The 25044-nt window shown below is 40.2% G+C and overlaps 1 protein-coding gene across 1 annotated transcript; it reads right to left on the bottom strand.

The window, feature by feature from the left end:
- Positions 1-10088: 10088 nt before the first annotated feature.
- Positions 10089-17544, bottom strand: LOC122567865 (golgin subfamily A member 6-like protein 22). Its single transcript, XM_043726993.1, has 5 exons — positions 17401-17544; positions 13922-13970; positions 10789-11394; positions 10447-10598; positions 10089-10223 (listed from the first exon to the last, which is right to left on the bottom strand). Exons 1-5 carry the CDS (start codon positions 17542-17544, stop codon positions 10089-10091), a joined length of 1086 nt encoding a protein of 361 aa, XP_043582928.1.
- Between the last annotated feature and the right edge of the window lie 7500 nt (positions 17545-25044).

Here is a 25044-nt window from a genome sequence, read left to right as displayed (position 1 = left end):
TTTGGATGTCATTACTGAATATCGGTCTGCGAGGATAATTTTATGGAATCGATTTCTCCCGTCAAGTCTATAAGTTTTGTGATATCGTCTAAGCGTTGTGTTCTTGACGTGGACATAAAAACGGCCTTTGAAAAATGGTCAATAAGAATGTGCATATATTTCTTTGGTGAGTTATTATTAGAAAAGCTTCCGACCGTATCGAATGACATTATTTCAAAAGGTTTCTTAGCTGGTCCTAGTTTCGACATAAATCCGATCGGTCTTCTCGTTCTGCTTTTACTCTTGATGCAAATTTCATATTGTTTGCAGAATTTGTCGATTATTCGGTCCATATTTTTGAAATAGTAAAAGGGTCGGATTTTCTTCAATATATGGTTCCTTCCAACGTGACCAAAGAAATCATGAACCGTTTTTGTTATATGTTTACCAAAATTTCGTCGACGTTCGAATATACGTTGACGTTCTTTAATATTTTTTAAACAAATTTCCGATTTTTTTGTGAGGTTTTTTGTATTTTCAATATTTTTTATTTTCTTTCTGATCTTGAATTATGTCTTGTTTTTTTATAATATTCGCCACTTTTAGAACATCTTCTTCATTCTCAAAACTTTCTAAGACAGGGTTCCTGGATAGAGCGTCTGCTTCTATGTTGTCTTTCTCGGGAGAGTAAATGATTTTGAAATCATACTGCGATGAGTAGTGCATTAGGTCTCCTAAAGTTTCATCAGTCCTTGCTTTGATTTTCATTGATTCTAACGGTTTATGATCTGAAAAGACAGTGAAATATATACCGATTAACCAATGTTGCCAGTACTGAATCGCCTCTTTAATAGCAAGACATTCAAGATGGATTGCTTTCTTCTTTGCCTCTGTTGGTTTCAATTTTCTTGAAAAATACGCAACCGGGTGTAACATTCCGTTGTCTCGAGGTTGCTTTAAGACAGCTCCTAAACTGTCTCCACTTGCATCTGTATAAATAAATACTTCTTTATTATGATCATATATTGAAAGGATCGGGCTTGAACAGAGGTATTCCTTAATCTTTTGAAATGACCTTTCACATTCTTCATTCCAAATAAACTCCGTATTTTTCCTCAGTAAATTGTGGAGTGGTTCTAAGAATTTGCACGCGTTTTCTATGAATTTATAATAAAAATTAATTTTTCCCAGTAATTGTCTCACGTTTTTTTTGTTTCTTGGGCGTTCAAATTCGCTGTATAGCCTAGACTGTATAGTCTAAGTTATTAATTTTATAATTTACCGAAATATTAATATTGACTTTATTTATAGGAAACAGCATAAATAATATCAATGCAATGTTAAGAAATGTTAAGTTGATATGATCGCTAGTTACTACAAGCTAAGTTGGTACGACTTCTAGCGACGCTCTTTTGTCTTAGAAGTCGACCACGTGTTAATTGACTGAGTGTATCCTGTGTGTTAAGACGTGTTGTACGAGGCGGAGAAATATGTTAAGTATAAATCGAATTTGTGTGAATCGATTAATTATCAATTATAAGTATGCACCGAAGGAAGTGGTGGAAGCGTTATGGGAGTTGTTAAGGAAAATATGTGTTGAGGTTATTAGATGTATAATGAGAGAGACGCGTGGATAAATTATAAGGTAGAAAAATATATTTTAAATACAGAAGTGAAAAGTACAAGAATGAAATAATAATTTGAGCTGGTCCAGATCCGCAGGCTAGCAGTGTTACTCTATAACTGAAAAACCCCGAAGCCAATGTCACGTAAAATAAAAAATAAATTTAAGGAAAAAAGAAACTTTATTTTTTTTTTCGTTTGCAATACACTTCTGAGCTCTAGGTGTGACTGTTCAAGACTGACTTGGATGATCTTTAGGGGGTGTATTTGAATTCTTTTATTCGTTGGAGTGGGAATGGGCCTTGATCATACATCTCTGGGAACGGGTAGAATGACCGGATGTTATCCTGATGGTAACGCGTTTGGAACTTCGCTATCTTATCGCTTTGTTTAGTCGGATTTCGTCTGTGGCATTCCGTCTGTGACACCAAAGTCGCCTGTCGACTGTTTATGGTCTGCCTTCGTCGCAGTCTTTTGTCTATACGCTGTCGATGGCTTCAGTGCTTTAGAAAGCTAAAAAGACCAGATGTAGAGTTTTCTTAAAAGTGGTGACCTTCAACATCCTCCCTAAAACTACATCTCTACAAACAATTACCTTTTAATATCTTTTTTATTTTTCAAACCTAACTTCTGTCTTAGATATTCAAATCTTGGTTTTGGCAACGCTTTTATACATATATCTGCCAGTTGCTCTTCGCTTGTTACATACGTTACATCAATTTCGCTTCTATTGTATAAATCTCGCAAGAAATGATATCTTACGTCAATATGCTTGCTTCTTTGATGGAATTCTGGATTCTTAACTAATTTCACGGCATTAGCATTGTCTACATATAGCATATATTTAAAAAATTCTGTTTTACATTCACGAAATATTTCCTTTAGCCACATACTTTCTTTCGGTTCTGAGGCTGCACTGACATACTCTTTCTTTTCGGATCTCATCGCTTCGTTAAAATCCACCGCTACGTACGTTACTGGGTTACCATGAAAATCGGTTCGTTTGATCTTACCTCTATCTCTCAATTGTCTCACATTCTCGCTAGTTGTTTTTCGTGTTCACTCTCTGTACTTTCATACGTACATGCTCTATCGCTCTGCGCACACACATTTTTGCGCTCGACAATTTTCGGTAAACTTGAATTAACGAATTTCGCTGTTTCTAATTCGGGCTTAAATATTACGTCACGGCTCAATATTACATTTCTTACGGTCGGCACCTACACTCGATACCCTCGTCCGTCATCTAGATAGCCTACCAAATATCCTTTGTTAACCTTTTTGCCAAGCTTTCTTCTCTTTTCCGCAGATATGTGTGCAAAGCACTCAATACCGAAAACTCTAAACTTTTCTAAATCTGGCGGTTTTCCGTACCACAGTTCATATGGTGTTTTATTTTCCTGTTTTGTCAGCCCGGTCTTGTTTATGACATGCACTGCTGTGTTCATCGCTTCGGCCCATAAGAACAACGGTAGATTTGGTTTCGAATATAGCATCGACCAACCTGTCTCTACTATTGTTCTATTTTCTCTTTCTCCGATACCATTCTGTTCAGGAGTGTATGGAACGTTAGTCGTGTGCCTAATTCCCTGACCTTTTAAAAATTCTTTGACCTCTTTATTTTTGAATTCTTTCCCTCCATCACTATGAATTTCTTTGATCTTACTGTTGAATTCATTTTCGACTTCTAGGCAAAAAGTTTTTAGTTTTCCGGTTACTTCTGACTTATGTCGTAAGAAGTAAATCTTCGTGAATTTTGAAAAATCGTTTTTAAACATGAGAAAATACATTTTCTTGCCTAATGACTCGACTTCTATAGGTCAACATACATCCGTATAAATAATTTCGCGAGGTTTAGTCGCACGCTTGATTTTCTCATGAAAACTCGATCTATGATGTTTCCCGTACGCGCAACCTTCACAGAAAAAGTTACTATCCTCTACAACTTTCATATTCGAATTCCTTAAAAAATTCTTAACATGTCTAACGTTTTGATGACATAACCGTTCGTGCCATAACTGTAGCGTGTCCGCGTTTGACTCCGCTCTATTGCTAAGATTGCAAACTGACGGTATAATAACTCGCATATCGACCTTATATAAATTTCCGATAACAGAACCTCTTTCTATTTCTTTCTGGTTTTGTAAGAACATACATTTTTTTCCTTCTTTTAAAATACAGAAATCTATGCCTCTCCTTGCGACAGATCTAATGGAAAATAGGTTTCTTTTCATACCTGAGATATACAAGACATCGTTCATTGTACATGCTACCCACTTGCCGTCCACAAAAGTCTCTACCTTGATTTTTCCTTTGCTGCACGCATCCATGAACGTACCATCACCGATCTCTATCTTCACCGTGTTCTCGAATTTTTCGAAGACGCTGAACCACTCTTGTCGTCCTGTCATGTGATCCGTAGCTCCCGAGTCGATTATCCAAACATCATGGTTTGCCGCTTGTATCGCCGAGGTGCTTCCTTTTCTAATAGACCAATTTCGCTGTGATCTCGATTTTGATTTCTGGATTCCTGGTTGTCTCTACTGTTGCTTCCTTTACTGTTTTTAAAGCAATTTTTGCTGGTGTGGCCTTTCTTTTTGCATATAAAGCATCTAAAGCAATCCTTCTTTAGTTGGCCAACTTTTCCACAGTTGAAACAACTTGGTCCTTGTTTCTCGTATTCACGTTTGCTTGACTGCTTCTGCTCTTCCCTTTTATAATTGTTACTTTTTGTTACCAGCGCCACCGATGTTTCCTGGTCGTCTTTCTTCCATCTGATTTCTTCCGTCATCAGCCTGGTACTAAGCCTGTCTAAGGTCTTCTTTTCTTCTTCCATCGAATCCCACGCACTGTAAAAATGGTCAAATTTGTTTGATAACACCGATAAAATTCGCGTTATCAGCATTTTCTCGCCAATTTCACTCCCAAAGGCTTTCATCTTCGCCGCTATCAGTTCAAACTTTGATAAATTGTGAGAGACATTTTCAGATTCTTCCCATTTAAAATCGAAGAACTGCTTCTGGACCATATTTAGATTCTCATCCGACTTCATGTCATATACTGTATTCAACTTTTTCCACATTTCATGTGCTGTTGTGCAACATAGAAGAAGATCCAACGGTTTCCTTCCTACTGAGGTCACAATTAATTTTCTCGCTAACCGATTTGCCTTCAAAAATTTTTGACGGGTGATTTATTTCTCCGCACTGTTACCTGGATGACACAGATTCCCTTCACACACATTGATCAGGTCGTCATCTTCCTCCAAAAGTGTACGCATGACAAAGCGCCACTGGAGCCAGTTTTTTTCGCCACGTAACATCTCTATCTTCGCACTTGCTAATTCCATTTTAGCACTATCACTTGCTTTACTAAGCACAACACTTTAACAATTTATTCACTTCGCGTTGCTACCTTATAATTTACAGCCCTGGGCACGTAACCTGTTGAGGTTATTAGATGTATAATGAGAGAGACGCGTGGATAAATTATAAGGTAGAAAAATATATTTTAAATACAGAAGTGAAAAGTACAAGAATGAAATAATAATTTGAGCTGGTCCAGATCCGCAGGCTAGCAGTGTTACTCTATAATTGAAAAACCCCGAAGCCAACGTCGCCTGTCGACTGTTTATGGTCTGCCTTCGTCGTAGTCTTTTGTCTATACGCTATCGATGGCTTCAGTGCTTTAGAAAGCTAAAAAGACCAGATGTAGAGTTTTCTTAAAAGTGGTGACCTTCAACATTTCCCATGCCCCATTTCCTTATCTTCACTTTCTTTTTTGGCATTGCTTCGTTTTTTTTTTTATTGTTTAATTTTAATTTTACAATTTGTCCAGTGGGACATTAGGTAAAATGTTATATCTTGTAATTACATAGCGTGTGGATGGTTACCCCCAGCGGGGTACTATCTTCGTGTTTTTTAGGTTGTATCCTTTGTGAGATCAGCTGGGTGTTTCCTTTTTAGTCTTCTTTCTATACTTGTGCTGATCGTTTCCGTAGCCAGCCGATTTGGGTGTGTTGTTATTCTTTCTCTGTACCTTTCCGCGCATCTGGTAATCTCCTCCTTGACCGTTAGTATTCCCAGGTCCTTCCGAATATCCTCGTTTCTAACGTACCATGGGGCGTTTACTATTGTTCTAAGAATTTTTGCTTGTAATGTCTCTATTTTGTTTATATGGCTCTTCGTTGCTGTCCCCCATAGTGGTATTCCGTATCTCCAGATTGGTTTTATAATTGTTTTGTATATTTTTAGTTTTTCTATGCTTAGTTTGGATTTTCGACTTGTTAGCCAACGCATTTGTCTCCTTGTTGTCTGTATTTTGTCTATTATTGATTTAATATGCTGTTTCCATGTGAGTTGTGTATCTATGTGGAGTCCTAGGTATTTGACTTGTCTTGTTTGTGTTATGTGCGTGCCGTTCAGTAGGATGTTTGGTGGCGTCTGTTTTCGTAATGTGAATGTAATATGGTTGCATTTGTTGGAGTTTGCTTTTATTTGTTTAACTTGCAGTCACTTTTCTATTTTTGTGATGTGTTCTTGTAGTAATGTGACTGCTGTTTCTGGGTTAATGTGCTTGACTAGTACAGCTGTGTCATCCGCGTATGTCAGTATTTTGCTATTGGTAGTTGTTGGTATGTTGGCCGTGTATAATGTGTATAGTATTGGTCCTAGGACGCTTCCTTGCGGAACCCCTGCCTTGATGTCTTTAACTTCAGAGTATGTGTCCTTGATTTTTATTACGAAGGTTCTGCTGCTTAAGTAGGATTTTATTAATTGGTATATTTGCTCCGGGAATTGTTTTCTGATTGTTTGTAGCAGGCTTTCGTGGTTTATTTTGTCAAATGCTTTCTCGATGTCCATAAAGAGGGCTATACGGTATTGTTTGTTTTCTAATGCTAGTATTATTTCATTAATGAGTCTGTGCATTTGCTCTATCGTGGAATGTTTGTTTCTGAATCCAAATTGGTGATCTGATATTAATTTTTCCTTCTCTATTATTAGTTTTAGGCGGACGTATATTATTTTTTCTAGTATTTTTGAAAACACGGAAAGTAACGATATTGGTGTGTAAGATGCTGCTTGATGTGGGTCTTTGCCTGGTTTAGGTAGCATTATGATCTGTGCTAGTTTCCATAGTTTAGGATAGTATTGGATTCTTAGTATTGCATTGTATATTATTGTCATTAGTCGTATCGCTTTTGAAGGAAGGTTTTTCAAGATTTTACCATTGATTAGGTCGATTCCAGCTGCTTTATTGTTTTTTGTTTTTTCGATTATGTTTCTAATTTCTTGTGCTGTTGTTTTAGGTATGGTGTATTGCTTGTCAGTTGAGGTACTAGTGGTTGGCGCATCTTCGTCCGTATGACAATTGAAGTTGCTGTTGTTGATATTATGTGGTGTAAATGTGTTGCATAGGTGCTTGGAAAATTCTTCAGCTTGCTCTTCGTTGCTTCTTGCCCATGTGTTATCTGCTTTTCTGATTGCTGGGGCTAGTTTTATTGGCTTCTTTATTTTTTTCGTGACTTTCCATAGTGAGTAGTTGTAAACAAGTAGTAAACCAGTTCTCGTGTGCAGAGAGTGTCTCTATGAACTTTGTGAATTCGTTATTATTGTGCTCTTTTATTTTGTTTTTTATTTCCTTTGCAAGTTTGTTTAGGTGTTTTTTGTTTTCTCGTGATTTATGTTTTTGCCATTTTGCTTTCGCTTTTCTTTTTTCTCTAATTTTTCCAAGGATGTCTGGCGGAATTATTTTTGTTTGTCTTTTGGTTGCTTCAGATATGGTGGTTGCCCATGCTGCTTCTTGAATAGTTTCTGTAAATGTTGTTACTGCCTGTTCAATGTGTTCGGGTGTTTTTAATGGGATGTCTCGATTATTTCTTTAAATGATTGCCATTTGGTGATTTTATTGCATAGTATATCTGGATTGTTATAAATTATTGGTTTGTTTCTGTATGTAATTATTATGGGTGTATGATCGGAACTAAGCTCTAGACTGGGTGCTATTTTTAGCTTATTTACGTTTAGTCCCTTTGTAACTGCAAAATCGAGTAGGTCAGGTATTTTGCTCAGGTCTGTCGGCCAGTATGTCGGTCTTCCTGTGGATAATATATTGAGGTTATTGTTTCTAATGTATTTTTCCAGGGTTCTACCTCGAGGTGAAGTAATTCTTGATCCCCATAGTGTGTGCTTTGAGTTATAGTCTCCCGCTGCAATATACTTGTCACCTAAATGTTGAAAGTACTCTTCCCACATTTGTGTTGTAATTTTGTGTCGCGGCGGTACATATACTGCTGACAACTGAAAATGATTGCTGCTAGTTTGTACTGTAACGGTGGTTGCTTGGATATATTCCTTACTGACTTGGTTGTGTAAGTAGTGTTTTATGTCGTTTCTTATTATCACTGCGGTCCCTCCGTGTGCTTTTCCTGAGGGGTGTTTGGTATCATATATAGTGTAATACGATATTTTCATGTAGCTTTTTGTAGTGAGGTGTGTTTCTGAAACAAGTAGTATGTCGATATTGTTGTTGTACAGGAATGTTTTAGTTTCTAGGACCCTATGTTGTAGGCCGTTTGAGTTCCAGGCTGCTATTTTTAGCGTGTCCGTTTTTATTTTTTGCTTAACATGTTTGTAAGTATTTGAAGCATGACTGTGATCTGTTGTGTTTGTTGTCTGAGAACTGCATTTTGCTCGCTTATCATTTTTGTTAGCATTTCGGTGTTATTGATGGATTGCTTGAGCAGTTCCTTGATTTCTGTAGCGTCGTCTGTTGTTACTATTGCTCTGGTTTTGGTTGTCTATGTGTGCTGATTGGTTAGTTACTTGCGCGTAGCTTCGCCTACCAAAGGTGTTGGAGTTATTGTGGTTATTGTTCGTTGCGTGATGTACATTTTGGGGATTGATGTTTGCTATCAATGTTGTATCACTATCTGTTATATTTTGTTGTGGTTTGTAGTTATTGAATGATCTATTGCGAAGTGGTGGAAACAGTTTACGTTGTAATTGTTACCTGATTTCACATCCTTTATAGCTGGCTGGGTGTTTTCCGTTACAGTTGTAGCATCTAACTTCTTCAATTTTTCTTGAGTATGGGCAGTGTATTGTTAAATGGTTTTTTGCACATTTAACGCATGCTGGGCTTCTGTTGCAATAATTTTTTGTGTGGCCATATTGTTGGCACCGCATGCATTGTGGTATATCTTATTTGTAGCGTGGTGGTTCCACTGTTATTATTGTGTTTAGAATCTTTTTAATTTCGAATATTTTTTTGATTTCATATATTTCTTTATTATTGTTTCTGGGTTCCAGTTCAATTAAGAAAAGTGGTAATGGTTGCTTCGTGTCATATCTTGTTATGTTGTTTATTGATCTTGTTTGATGACTAATTTTTGCTAGTTCGTTGCTTAATTTTTTTGTGTTACTTTAGGGCACAAGCCTCTTATAACTATCTTGTAGCTCCTTTCCGTTTTGAGCTAATACATGTGGTATACAGCATTTTTTTCTTTTAACGCTTTTGTCACATTTTTATAAATTTCAGGGGTGTTAGTTTGGATCTTTACTTGATCTAGTTTAGTTTGTTTTATTATATAATTATTTTTCCTGACTATATTGTTTAGTAGTTCAATAAGCGGGTCTATTATTTGGGCCTCGACAAATGTTGGTGGCGGTTTTGTAATGTGGCTTGAATTAGTTGTAGCTTTACTTATCGGGTCTGCATCTATTACTTCAGTTAGTGAGCTGAAGGAATTTCTTAGTGGTAATTCTTGCAGCCTCGCTGCTTTTCTGTATCTAGGTTACTTGTTGCACTTGTGTTTGATATAGTTTTACGTTTCTTATTTGTCTTTGCTACTTTCCATGTTTCGTCTTGGTAATATCTTTCGTTGTCATGGTTTTGCTCCTCCTGTCTCAACTGCTCTTCCGTTTCTTCTATAGCCATGTCGTTTTGGTTGTTGTTGCTTTGTTGTTGTTGTTGTTGTTTTAGGCTTGGTAAATCTACCGACCTGCTTATATAGTGCATTTCACCTTTGGTTGTAATTTTTATTGTTGGTATCTGCTGCATTTTTAAACTTCACCTCTCTATCACTATTAACTTTGTTTCTCTTCGAACACTTCATCGGAGCACACGACCGACTAGACACGTCCGTCCACCTCGGTTGCCCGAGCAGGAGTGATTTCTGTCCACATTTCCTCTACTGTTCTTCCATTGCAGGTCCAACAGCAGGTCTTTGCATTCCTCCAAGTATTTTTCCACACTTTCGTTTGTCCATTCCCTTTTCTCCTTCTCTTCTTCTTTCTTTTCCTCATTTTTATTTGTAATTCCGGTCCCGTATTTCTATTTCTAACAGCATGTGGTCCGACTCTGTTCTTTTTCCTATTTTCATGTCAATTATTTCTTCTGTCGCTTTCTGATTGCCAATCACATAGTCTATTATTGAGTTTCCTCTCTCCCCAATATAGGTCCACTCCTCTCCTTCTTTATTTCTGCTATTGATTATCGTCCAGCCTCTCTCTTCCAGGTACTTTAGCAGGGTTCTTCCTTCCATGTTTATTGTCTTGTTTTTTGATCGCCTGCTTTTTTCTTTCCCTAGGTCCTCGTTTATCTTGCATTCCAGTCTCCGCCTATAATCATCACTTCCTCTTCTCTTCCGTCTACTCCTTCCTCTATTTCTTTCCATGTCCCTTTTGTGTCTTGATTATAAATCACCATTATCCTTAGTGTCTTATCATTTTATGCTATTTTTCTTTCTACTATATTGCCACTTATTTCTTTGTATTCTATTTCTCTCAGTTCCTTATTTATACCCGTTATTATTCCCCCCTTGGCTCTTCCTTTTTTCCTTACCTTCATTGCTGCCCTGCATTTCCAGTCGAATTCTTTGGGTAGTCTATATTTTAATTTTTTCCTATTGTCTTCCTCTATCCATGTTTCCGTGAGTCCGATCACGTCGAATGTCTTCAAATATTCCCACACCTTCTTGTTCTTACTTATTTGCCCTGCCATATTCCAGAAGCACATTTTCATCTCCTTTGTATTCGCCCCCTTTTTCCCCTTTTTTCATTTTTATTGCCCTCTCTTTCTTTCTTTCTCCAGCCTCTCTTCGTTTTCGTTCCACCTGTTCCATCCGTTTTCCACTTTTAGTTTCTTATATCCTATTTTTACATATTCGCCCTTTTCCCTTCTTACTCTGGCTACCCTTCTTATGTGTTGCTGTACCTCCCTTTCTTTTCTTGTCAGATCGTCGTCTATGTATACCCCCTTTCCCAGTTTGCTTTTCTCCTTCATTATCCTTATTTTTTCCTCCATCGATTTCATCGTTGCCACTATTATTGTTTTTGTTCCCCACCCTTATCATATATGTTCTTTCTACTTCTGTCCCTATTCTCATTTTTTCGCGTATGAACTCCTTTACTGTCTCTTTATAGCTTCCTTTGTTCCAGTCCACACCTTTGATTACTATGTTCCTTCTCCTTTCCTCACTCTCTGCACTGTCCTGCTCCTCCTCGATTCTTCTGATTCTGCCCAATAGTTTTTTCTTTTCCCTTTCCCACTCTTCTTTCTCTCTGGCTCTCTCTCTTTTCCTTCTTTCCCTTTCCTCTTTCATTTCTCTCTTCATCTCCTCCACTTGCTTTTCGAATGTGCCTTTTATTTCCTTTAACATTGCCTCGAATCTTCTTTCCATTTTCCCCATTTTTTCCGTCATTATCTCCATTCCTTTCTCCCTGGTTGGTGTCTCCTTTTCTGTCAAGCTGTACTTGTCCAGTGTATTTTTGAAATCTTCCTTATCTCCCGCTTTACCGAAAAGAATGCCGAAAAATCAATAATTATTACAAATTGAAATATTATTTAGATTCTTACACTTTTCGACTCTTGATCACCGGTAAACTTCATTTTTGGCTATTATAGTAAAATTATGTTTGTCATAAACTGGTATTGAATATTGATTAAAACAGTTCTACGTGGAAAAGTAGTACCATGGAAATGCAAATTTAGTTTCAGCTGATGAAAAAAAAAATTGAAAAATTATTAAATTCGTTTGTGTTATAATGGAAAAACCAACTTTTAAGATATCAACAAACCGTTACCGTTCGATTAGCATTTCGGCACATTGTCAAGTACATGCCAGTGGTGTATAAGGAAAACGAGCTTAACACACAGCATGCACATTCTAAGGTACGCACCATTTTCCTGAAATCAACTGACGAAGGCTAGTAACCATTGCATAAAACGTAATAAAACATGTCTGAGGAAATGATAGCGTTAAATAAATAAATGTAAATATAAGTAAACTTGGAAATATAATTGTAATTGACGGCAATATTAAAAGCGTGGTTACACTTAATCGCGTGGATGATATTATCACAAATTGTGATTGTATCGAGAAGTAAATTGAATCGATATATGTTTCGACAATTTTCATATTTGAAGTTGTAACGAATGAGAAAAAGCGATGCAATTCTACGGCCTAAAAGCACACACACACAATATGGAAAATACGTTGCACACGATACACTAACACATGGTCAGTCGTTGAGAAATTATTACATTAAATATAATCATCGTGCCCAATGTCTTTCTCCCATTCAAGTAGCACTTGGGCACGTGAATGAGATCCTGACAATGGGCACAGAAAGGGTTAAACCTGAAAATCCTGATCTAAAAAGATGATTAGTTTGTGTAATTTTTATTTAACGGGCTAACGTTCTTTAATTTTATATTTTACTACTTTTTATCTGATTAAATCTACTTTATTAATTTAATAGTAGTCAAGTAACTCTACTTTATTAATTCAATAAATTAGAACAAAATTTTAATATTGCAAAAAAAGGTAGCCTTAATTGAAAAAAGACTGAGACTCGATCAAATGGAATAATTGACTTTAAATATATTACTAAGAATGAAATAATCTCAGGCGATCTCTTTATCAAAGCATATACTCGAAAGTGCAGAAGCAGTGTTCAAAATTGTTGCTTTGATCCAAAAATCTGTCTGTCGCGAAGTGTCTTCCTGCACGTAAAATTTCACACATTCTTGTATGGGAAAAAATGAATTCTGACTCATATTTTGAATTCCAACCGAAATGAAATAAACGTACATGGCTTAATATTGTCACGATCAATTCATTGCTTAAGATCAAGTATATTCATGTCATACAGGTATATTCGTATACATATTTGCCATTTGCAAATATTCATACGGAATATTAACATGCATATTTATAAATAACACGAATATATTCTCAAGTGTATATGTTTAAACTAATTATTAAAAAACTAATTATTATAATCGCGCTGTGCAAGAAGATCTATCCTAAACTAATAAATTTAAAAAAAGAATGTTACTACTCACGGGTATAAACAATACCCGCGGTCACTATGCTCGCAAAAATTCTACGTAATACAACCAGTCACCCGTGTCGATTCGGACCTTTCATCCTACGACATGATTGAGTGACCGGAGGAATAGAAATGCATGCGACTCACCGTTCGAAGCGGAGAAACAGAGGACGTACCACGAATGTTGCGCCATCCCAGCGAATATCATCAGGGAGACTAACATCAGGCAGGAACCGTGTAAGGTCCAGTGGTGGAAATGGAGGTTGCGAAAAATCTGTTACAGAACAAAACACGATGAGTGATTGCTGATTATTTAAAAAGTTGGAGATAATGAAAAATGAAGGTTTATTAACTTTGGTAACTTTAGTAATAATAAAGATTGAAATTCTAATGAACTTTGGTAAGTATAAAAACTGAAACTCTAATATGAAAGTTTAAAATCTAAAAATTAAGAATCTAATGATTTCTGAAATATAACCTCAGAAAACGCTAACCTCCCAAATTTTCAATCAAATTGCATTGCTTAATTGATAGTGATTAAAGAAAAATATACAGAATAGACATAATTGAAGTACGATATGTAAAAATACTTACATTCTTGGCTTTTGACACACCGTTGGGGCATTCCCAAAGAAGATAAAGAAGTTGAAGCTGTCATATGTCTATAACAAAACATAAGATATCATTAATATCGTTAATACATAATGAAAGACATGGAACTTTAGCAATAATAAAGACTAAACTCTAATAAGTAAATCGAAACTCTAATATAAAAGTTTAAGAATAAAACATTCAGTGATTTTTGATACGTATCAGACAGTTTTACTGTATTTTAATGTAATAAGACTTTAAGGCTTTACTTCAATTAAAAAGGACATTACAGCTTTCTAAATTATCAATAATTTATATTTTATAATTAACAATATTTCAAACAAAATATAATAAATAGATCAAATTGAAATACAATATATAAAACTACTTACACTCTTGAGCTCCTGGAGAGGCTTTATCCTCTTGAGGGAGGCACTGACTCTAATACCGAAAACGAATATTCAATAAATAAATATGTAAAAAAAAAGAAAAAATAAAAGACTACGTTACCGCGACCGCTTAAATTATGATCGGCAAACAAGAACTCTAATATCGCATACAAATTTGATTGATAAAATTTTATTACTTTCGCGTGTGATTATTCGATCGAATTTAATAAAAAGTATCGTGATTTTAAAATATTGAAAAGAAATTATTGCGTAGCAAACACTGACTTTACAACCGCATTGCGCGCGGTCACAAATATTCCCTGGAAATAAAGCTGTTTAAGGGCGGGGCGGGGGGGGGGGTGATAAGAAGCGAAACGTCGTTTCGACAATTTTCTTCTTTTTCCTATCGAACATTTATTCAGAAAATACTGCTATTTTTTACACTTAAAAATTATTATTAAGAAATTGAAACAAGTACGAGAAATATTATTTAGTTGAAAATTGTGAGATATTTCTCGATAGCGAACAAATATTTACGAATACCGTGAATAAAATGCAATCGTTAGCAAGAATTATACTGTTCGCTATTAGAATATATACTGTGAATTTTCGTTATTAGAATACGAAATATACATTCCACTAATATACTATAGTCGCGTGTTATAAATATTGGAAAATATTTGCAAGAATTCAAAAGTTCGCCACTAAATATACTTAAAGAATACTGCACAAACGCTCGCGAAACCTTGTTCCGAGGTATTTGAATCTAGCTGTTACTGTATTTTCGCACTTTCGCGGGGAGACGCGATCTCGAAGAAGCGCGCCAACGGGAGTCGTAAATTCCCGTTACGATTGACCAATCAACGCCACGAATCGTACGATTCCTTATTTCTTGTGGGATAATAAGGGTGATTAATTGAAATAACTCTGCGGTTGACAGGTTACAATATATTTAATCGATCCAACAACTTCGGTGATACAATGGTAAATGCTTGTATGAACAACGACGTGTGAGTACGGCCTGAGACTCTTTTAGTATCGTTGCGTTGACTGAAGGTATTCAACCGAACACTGGATGATGAATTGGCTGAGAGAGACGTGGTGATGACTGCTTGACCACTTGCTCGATGAGTGCTGAACTGGAACTCCCGAGAATTGTACTGGACTCGGAACTCGACTCAAACAGAGACTGGATTGAGACTTGGAGAGAGTGAGAAGGAGACTGACGATGAGAGTTAGAATTCGACTAGAACGAGACTGCTGAGCTGCCCTTAAGGTGTCTCGGAGGAAAGCTTGGTGTGGGTATGTCCTTTGACCGAAGAACGCGGATTCGTTATTCACACTTTTCGTCCAGGAAGTGAGGGTAACGATCCGCGACCGATTGGTGATGACCCACTCTAATGACCAGAATATGCAGAAGATTCCCACCAACGTAGAGCGGTGGTGGACTTTGCTCCAGATGGGAAAAACAGCCTTTTATGATGGACATGTTTTGGGTTTTTCCCATCTGATAACTGTCCGCTTTCTCCGTGATTCTTGAGAGCGCTTAATAAACTCAAGGACCTTTCCAAGACCCAGCCATAAACTGCAAATACTTCTCGAATTAGAGAATTCTCCAGACATGCAATTAGACTGGCAACATGTGTAGAGACAATGCAGCTAAAGGCTAATGTCTTTATGGTGGGTCATTGGGTCTATTGAGAATCGGGATGGCTGTAGGTTGACCGTTGGCTGCCAGGTAGCGAGGGATGGCGTGCAAATGTCCTACGCGACGTGACAGTTACTAAGTTGCAAGTTTATGACGTTATAACTCAATTTGAAACAATAAGATAATTCGTTAAAAATTCGTTTGAAATGAGAGAATGATTTCATACATCGGAAATAGAACAATAATTTATTTAATCGTCTTTACGTTCATCTTAGTATTCCAAATAATTAAGAAATTATCTATTATGCAATAGTCTTTGCGTTCATATGTTAATTTTTCTGTTACTTTTATATTATCTCTGCTACCAATAAATAAGTTACACAAAAAATAACTAGCAATTAAAACAAATGTACAAAATAATTAAATGAAATCATAGTCAGGATTCAGTGGAAAAGAAGAATAGATTTTTATATTTCATTCCAAGTAAGAAAAGTATCGTTGTACAGAATGAGCTCACAATGCACTTAACATATGCATCTATCTTATGAATAATTGAGGTAAAAGTGCACGCATCCCACGGTGTCCAACGGTGTCCCACGTTTTCCCACGTTATCCAACGGTGTCCAACGGTGTCCAATGGTGTCCAACGGTGTCCCACGTTTTCCCACGTTATCCAACGGTGTCCAACGGTGTCCAACGGTGTCCAACGGTGTCCCACGTTTTCCCACGTTATCCAACGGTGTCCAACGGTGTCCAACGGTGTCCAACGGTGTCCCACGGTGCAGCCCAGTCTAGATAAACCAAAATTCTTTTGGAGGCTTTTGGTGATCCAAACTGGACTATTGCGTAGTTCTTGGCTTGGTATCGTTTTCCAAAGATTAATCCTTATAGTGCTATGGATGCATATATGCGTCTGGCGAAAATCATCGGTGTGGACTAAGGATGCATATATGCGTTTGTCAATTTTTCCGAGCACCTACGCAGAAGTAATACTATTACGTTTGTGTGAGATAAATATAAATGCATTTCAATGTTAATGCCGCGTTCGAAAAAACTGTCTTTTCTTTTCTTTTTTTATTTAATACTTTGCATTCACAATTTGTCCAATTTGGACATTTGGTAGAATAATCGTGCCGGCACAACACAATTATCAAGAAGAAAATGTGTTGTTTGTGTGAAAAATAAGAGAAGGAACGACAGAAAATGCGATGTTGGATTATGTATCGATGATTGTTTTGAAATTTTTCATGCACAATTGAATTATTAACTTGTGTTATATTTACTAAATTTAGTTTTTTAGTTTATTGTTTTCTAGTTTACTACCCAAATTCTAGTTTATTGTAAATTTCAATGTTTATAATAAATAATTAATACTAAAAAATAACGTTCTTGAATCATTTAATCTCGTAGTTCTGCCCGGGCAACCGAAGTAAACAGACGTGTGCTCCGGGGTAATGATCTGAGAATTTCCTTAGTGCTAAGTAAAATTAGCGATTAGTGATAGTGAGGAGAAGCCCAACAATGCAGCAACAGATACCAGCAATTAAAATTGGAACAAAAGGTGAAAGATATTATATAAGTAGGTCGGTAGATTTACCAGCCCTAAAGCAACAACAACAAGTTAATAATAATCAAAATATGGACATAGAAGAAATGAAGGAGCAGCGAAGACAGGAGGAGTACAGTCAAGATAATGAAAAATATTATCAGGATGAAAACTGGATGATACCAAAAAACAACAAAAAGCGTAAANATGATTCTTTCACTCTTCTTCGCTTATTTCTTCATCTATGCCCTCTCTTCTTCTTCTGTACTTGTTTATGTACTTCCATACCTCTTGCTCTGTTCTAATCTTCCTGATCTTCTCCATTTCCTCTTCTTCGTGTCTTTCCTTTCTTTCTTTCCACCACAGTTTGAATGCCTTCTTCTCCTCCATTAGTTCTTCTCTGCTGTATTTTCCTTTCCTGAACTTTGCCATCTTCCTTCTCACCTCTCTTTTCCTCTCTTTTCAATCCTTGTCATACCACACTTTCTCTCCCATGCCCCATTTTCTTATCTTTATTCTCTTCTTTGGTATTGCTTTGTTTACCTTGTTTTTGATTTCTGTCCACAGCTCCTCTACTGTTCTCCCCTCTAGGTCCAATCTTTGCATTCCTCCAGGTATTTTTTCCTGCTTTCCATTGTGCACTCCCTTCTCTCCTTCTCTTCTTCTTCCCTTTCTTCGGTTTTTTGTAGTTCTGGCCCCCCTATTTCTACTTCTAGTGGCATATGGTCCGACTCTGTTATTTTTCCTACCTTCATGTTAGTTATTTCTTCTGTCGCCTCCTGGTTTCCGATCACATAATCTATTGCCGAGTTTCCTCTCTCCCCAATATAGGCCCACTCCTCTCTTTCCTCATCCCTGCCGTTTATTATCGTCCAGCCTCTCTCTTCCAGATACCTAAGCAGTATTCTTCCTTCCGCCTTTATTTTCTTGTCTTTTGATCGCCTGTTTCTTTCTTTCCCTAGGTCCTCGTTTACCTGCCCTCCCTCTTCTCCCGTTCTCGCGTTCCAGTTTCCGCCGACGATCATCACTTCCTCTTCTCTTCCGTCTACTTTTTCCTCTATCTCTTTCCATGTTCCTTTTGTGTCTTGATTATAGACCACCATTATCCTGAATGTCTTGTCCTTATATGCTATTTTCCTTTCCACCATGTTGTCACTTATTTCTTTGTATTCCAGTTCTTTCAGTCCCTTTCTTAAACCGGCTTCAAAGATCCAAAATTCTCAACAGTTTTAATTCCTATTCAGTAGTCTGTTTACTAAATGTTATTTTTTTTACGTGGGGAATGCTCGCGGACACACAACCGGCTTCTGGAAGGCGGATTCAAACCGACTAAAACCCCACAGTGGGCATCTCGACACTTGGCAGGAGTGTTCCGGGGCCTCTTTACTAAATGATACTTTTTTTTTACGTGGAGGAAATCCGTACGGACGCCAGGCCTCTTCTGGGGAAAGCGGCGTGACAGTGTCAAATTCCAACCGGCTAAAACCTCCACCGATGCGATCAAGGGAAGCCCGAGAACCGCCATGAGCGACACACCGAGCCCTCTCCGCGCACAATGAGATATCCCCTTGTGGCGCGGTGTGAGGCCATGTCACATCAGCGGCTAAATCAGAACGCCTAACGCGCAACACCGACCCCTGCGGGATACCGCGGCACGCCGCCATCCCCATCATCCTTCCGCCCTGCCCGGTGTAGAGGATACTGCGGTCCCGAAGGAACGCCCGGACCACACCCTGCAGGTAAGCGGGCACTCGATGGAACCCGAGGGCCCGGCCTATCCTGTCCTAGGGGATGCTGTTGAAAATGTTGACCACGTCAAGCGACACGTCCAACGCTACGCAACCTTGTCGCTGGGCCCCCACGACGCGCGAGCGGGAACAGGCGACAGCGTCGGCCATAGACCGCTCCCGGAAGCCTAACTGGGCGTCGTGCAGTCCGGGGGCATGTCTGGACAAATGCGACTCGAGGCGAGCGGCCACCACCCTCTCCAGCTTGCCAGCCTCGTCCAAAAGGCACACCGGCCGAAAGGTGGAAGGCGATTCCGGAGACCATCCTGGCTTCAGCAGCAGGACCATCCGTCCCTCCTTCCACGGGACGGAGAATTCGCCCCGGGCCAGACATCTGTCGAATAGACACCTCAGCCTCGGGGCCAAGACCCCGGCTACGGACTTCCATAGGCTGGCCGGGACTCCGTCGGAACCTGGGGCCTTCCGCGCTCCGCTTCTCCCGACGGCCTCCGCCAGCTCCTCCTAGGAGACACCCGATTCCGGGCTCCAACTCTCCGCGATGTCCTCTTCCTCCTCCTCCGGCGGTGGCGGCTCTTGCTTTTCACTTCCCTTGCTCGCTTCCTCGTTGACCGCACCCGGAAACAGGACACCGATGACCTCCTCCAGTAACCAAGGGTCTCTGCTTTCCACCGCGTGAGGCGCCCAAGGACGGAGTTTATTCAACACCATTCTGTAAGGGCGCCCCCAGGGATCGGAGACGAAGCCCCCAGGGATCGGAGTGGCCAGGAGTTCGTCCCAGGCTCGCCTCTTCGCCTCCTTCATAACTCGCTGCAGGGACCTCCGCGCTTCGCAGTAGGCCCCGTACAAACGAGCCACCGTGGCTTCATCCACTCGCCGCTTGCGGCGGGATCTGATGTACCGGGGCCGAGCGCGGATGCACTCCTCGCGGAGACAAGCAAACTCCTCGGACCACCAGTACACCGCACCAGCGCGGCGCGGGGCTCAGGACTGCGGCATGCACGAATCACAGATCGCGTGCATGTCGCGCGACAGCCGGATTGCCCCCGCCTCCGTGTTTTCGTCGGTAAGGGATTCTTCCGACAAGGCGACGGCGATAGCGGCCGCCGCCATGAAGTCCTTGTCGCGATGGGTCGCTGCCCACCGCGGGAATCTCCTTCTCTTTCCCGGGGCCGACGGGCCCTCGAGCACCAAACGAACGGTCGCCACCAACGATGTAGATGTGGACCGAGAGTGTCTCCTCCGAAGATACGCTCCAACCAGAGACACAGCGGGATGCGGCAGGGTTTGGCCATATAAGGTCCACTATGGACTCGCCCCGCGACGCCACGCACGTGCTGGACGATCCGCGGTTCATGAGTCGGAGGTCGAGCGCGGCCGCCCAGTCCTGTACGACGCGCCCCCTTCCGTTGGTCCTGCGGCAGCCCCACGCCGTAGAGCGAGCGCTGAAGTCCCCGAGGACCAGTGACGGACAGGCGCCGAAACGCTTCACACAAGCCGTGAGTCCGTCCAGGAAGGAGGCGTATTCCGTCTGACTGATGTTGAACGACACGTAAACGACCACCACGGCCAGGCCGCCCCGTTTCACGGCCACGAAGCACCGTCCCCGCTCGATCACCGAGCAGGAGGGGCTTCCCACGATCCTGGTCCAGAATATGGCGATCAAGCCGATCAGGTCACCAGCGCCCCGTTACGCGTCCGGAATACTGTGCGGCTCGGCCACCGCTGCCAGACCGATGCGCCGCTCCACCAGGCTCTGGAATATTAGGTCCTGAGCCCGGCGGAAGCGATTTAGATTGCACTGCAGGAGCAGTTGCTCTCCTCTTTTTCTACCGATCATGTCGAGAAAGGCTCCGTCTCCATAGCCTCCTCCCGGCCGTTCCCCTCGCAGTCAGTGCGTCTGACTTGTTCGTCTTCTCTTTTCGCCTCCGTGGGACCGGTTGACGGCACTGTCTCCTTCCATACCGTCGCGCCTGCATCGTCGCCAGGGACGATCCTTACCTCTTGTACGGCCTTCTTCCTACGGGTCGGCGGTTCACACGTCGGTGATTCCATCCGATGGGACGCCGGCAGTCCCAAGTCCGCACACACCGAACACTTGGATATCCGCGCCTGGAAGTCCCTGGCACGATGTCCGTCCACGCCACACCGGTAGCAACGGTCCGAGCGGTCGACCGTTGACTTGCAGTCCCGGCGCACGTGATCCAACTCCAAGCATTTGAAGCACTGGAGTCCACTCGCCGGGAGGGGGGAACCCTCGCCACAGTCCAATCTATACGGAGCTTACCTGTAAATGGGTCGTCACCCCTTCCACCGGTGCTGCCGTTGATCTTCCTTGTCGCTGTCAACGGGCAACGCAGCCACACCGAACCCAGGCGCCGAGGAGCGGCGCGTATGACGCCCATGTTAACCTCCTCCGCGCGACAGCCTCCCGCCTCGGCAACGACGGTCACCACTTCCTCCACGGTAACCGAGTCTTCCAGCCCGAACACCCTCAGCTCAGCGGTCCTCCGCGGCACAGTCACCTTGACGGGGTGGTCGCGAAGAACCTCCGCCATCCGTTCGGCCAGCCGCGATGTTTTCCTGTCGGCGTCCCAACGCCCCCGTGACCGCCTTCCTTGGTCTGACCACCGCGATGTCAAGGTCCGAGAGATTAATTGCTCTCTTGGCCAATAACATCGCCTCCCCGTGTGTAACGTTACTCTTTTCTTATCCATATCCATAAATTTATACTTTTTTGGCCTTGTCGTCGACAGTAGTTCCAGTCCCGGTGCCACTCACTCTTTTGCACACCGGTGCAGGGTGACAGGGAGCCCCAGGAGAAAGTGAGGTGAGTGATCTTGGCAGATATGGGCCCACCAGCTTCTCTGAAATTCTCCGCACCGGATCGACAAGCTGGCGGATTCCAAAGGCGCCGACCAGCCACCACCCGGTTATAGGAGAATACCAGATTCATCGGGGTTTCCCAGGGCGTGGTCCTACGCCCATACCTGCCTCGTGCTCCTCATATTCACGACATCCTAGTCTTCTCCAAAACATTCGATCAACATATCAGACACATAGAACAGTTGATGAAGGTTATGGAAAAGGAAGGTTTCCGATTAAAACTGGCCAAATGTAAGTTCAGTTCTGCCCGGGCAATCGAGGTAAACAGACGTATGCTCCGGTGTAGTGATTTGAGAATTATCTCAGACTTAAGTAAAATTAGCGATTAGTGATAGTGAGGAGAAGCCCAACAATGCAGCAACAGATACCAGCAATTAAAATTTCAACTAAAGGTGAAAGATATTATATAAATAGGTCGGTAGATTTACCAGCCCTAAAGCAACAACAACAAGATAATAGTAATCAAAATAATATGGACATAGAAGAAATGAAGGGGCAGCGAAGACAGGAGGAGTACAGTCAAGATAACGAAAAATATTATCAGGATGAAAACTAGAAGCTAGCAAAAAACAACAAAAAGCGTAAAATAACTACAGGCACAAGTGCCGCAGGAAATCCAGATACAGAAAAGCAGCAATGGCTGCAAGAATTACCATTAAGAAATTCCTTCAGCTCATTAACGGAAGAAACAGGCGTTGATCAGACAAATAAAGCCACAACTCACTCAAGTCACATTACAAAACCGCCACCAATAATTTTCGAGGCCCAAATAATAGACCCGCTTATTGAACTACTAAATAATATAGTCGGGAAGGACAATTATACAATAAAACAAACAAAACTTGATCAAGTAAAAATTCAAACAAACACCCCTGAGGTTTATAGGAATGTGATAAAAGCATTAAAGGGAAAAAATGCTATATACCACACGTATCAGCTAAAAACGGAAAGAAGCTACAAGATAGTTATAAGAGGATTGCATCCAAAAATCAGCACAAAAAAACTAAGTGATGAACTAGCAAAAATTGGACATCAAACAAGAACAATAAACAATATTACAAGATACGATACAAAACAACCATTACCATTATTCTTAATAGAACCTGAACCCAGAATCAATAACAAGGAAATTTATGAAATCAACACAATCCCAAACACAATAGTGACAGTGGAACCACCACGCTACAAAAAAGATATACCAGGATGCATGCGGTATCAACAATACGGTCATACAAAAAATTATTGTAACAGAAGCCCGGTATGTGTTAAATGTGCAAAAAATCACTTAGCAATACACTGCCCATACACAGAAAAAATAGAAGAAGTTAGGTGCTATAACTGCAACGGAAACCACCCAGCCAGCTACAAAAGATGTGTAATCGGGAAACAATTACAACGCAAACTGTTTCCACCACTTCGCAATAGATCAACCAATAACTACAAACCACAACAAGGTACAACGGAGAATGATACAACATTGATAGCACATAACGAACCAAACATTATAAGCGGAAACATTAATCCTCAAGGTTACCGAAGCTATGCGCAAGTAACCCAAAACATTAGCCAAGCAACGCTTAATCAGAATCAAAGCAAAAATATCGAAGACGTTACAGAAATCAAAGAAATGCTAAAACAATCCATTAAAAGTACAGAGAAGCTAGGAAAAATGATAAGTGAATTAAACACAACACTAAGGCAACAAGTACAACAAACAACACTCATGTTACAACTACTCACAAACTTGCTAAGTAAAAAATAGAGTGGAACATGCTGAAAATAGCAACCTGGAACTCCAATGGCTTGCAACAGCGAGCCCACGAAACTAAAACATTCTTGTATAAAAGTAATATTGATATACTACTCGTCTCAGAAACATATTTCACACTAAAAAGTTACATGAAAATACCGTACTACACTATCTATGACACCAAACATCCCTCAGGTAAAGCACATGGAGGAACTGCAGTAATAATAAAAAATGACATCAAGCATCACCTACATAGTCAAACAAATCAAGAACACCTACAAGCAACCACTGTCACAATACAAACCAATGACAATTACTTTCAGATATCAGCAGTATATGCACCACCGAGACACAAAATGACGCTTAAAAAATGGGAAGAGTACTTCCAATCCTTAGGCGACAAATATATAGCAGCAGGAGACTTTAATGCGAAGCACACGCTATGGGGTTCGAGAATTAACACATCGAGAGGCAGAACACTAGAAAAATATATTAGAAATAGCAACCTCAACGTGCTATCTATAGGAAGACCAACGTACTGGCCGACAGACCTCAATAAAACACCTGACCTGTTGGATTTTTCAGTAACAAAAGGACTAAGCATAAACAAATTAAAAATAACAACCAGCCTTGAGCTTAACTCTGACCATACACCAATTATATTAAAATATACAAGCAAACCACTACTTTATTACAAGTCGCTTTGCAATAAAACCACCAATTGGCAGATTTTTAAAGAACTAATCGGAAACATAATCAATTGCAATATCCCATTGAAAACACCTGAACACATTGAGCAGGCAGTAGCAACTCTGACAGAAATAATACAGGAAGCAGCGTGGGCAACCACCACTTATAAATTAAATAGCAAGCAATCAAAAATTATTCCGCAGGACATCCTAGATGAAAATTAGGGAAAAAAGAAAAGCGAAAGCAAAGTGGCAAAAACAGAAAACACGAGAAAACAAGAAAAACTTAAATAAACTTACAAAGGAATTAAAGAATAAATTAAGGGAACTTCATAATAGCGAATTCTCAAAATTCATCGAATCACTATCCGCGCATGAGAATACCAACTACTCCCTATGGAAAGTCACCAACAAAGTGAAGCAATCAAAAAAATGGACAACTCATGGGCCAGAAGCAACGAAGAGCAGGCAGAAGAATTTTCGAAGCACTTACAAAATACATTTTCACCGTATGAAATTAATAACAGCATTCCCGGAGGGCAAACACATGAAGAAGTGGAAAATGCCAACAACGCAATTGACAAACACTGTACCATACTCAGCACAACAGCGCAAGAAGTTACAAACTTAATTAAGGCAACAAAGACAAGTAAAGCACCAGGATTAGACTTGATCAATGGAAAAATCTTAAAAAACCTCCCCCCAAAGGTAATAAGACTAACAACGATAATATTCAACGCAATTCTAAGAATACAGTATTTTCCTGCATTATGGAAAATAGCACAGATCGTAATGTTACCCAAACCAAACAAAAACCCACATTTAACTGCATCTTACAGGCCAATATCACTACTACCTGCGT

Source organism: Bombus pyrosoma, linkage group LG5, assembly GCF_014825855.1.
Source record: "Bombus pyrosoma isolate SC7728 linkage group LG5, ASM1482585v1, whole genome shotgun sequence".
In the NCBI taxonomy this organism is placed as follows: Eukaryota; Metazoa; Arthropoda; class Insecta; order Hymenoptera; family Apidae; genus Bombus; species Bombus pyrosoma.
Note: the sequence above shows the minus strand (reverse complement) of the source record. Positions and strands in the feature narration are given on the sequence as shown.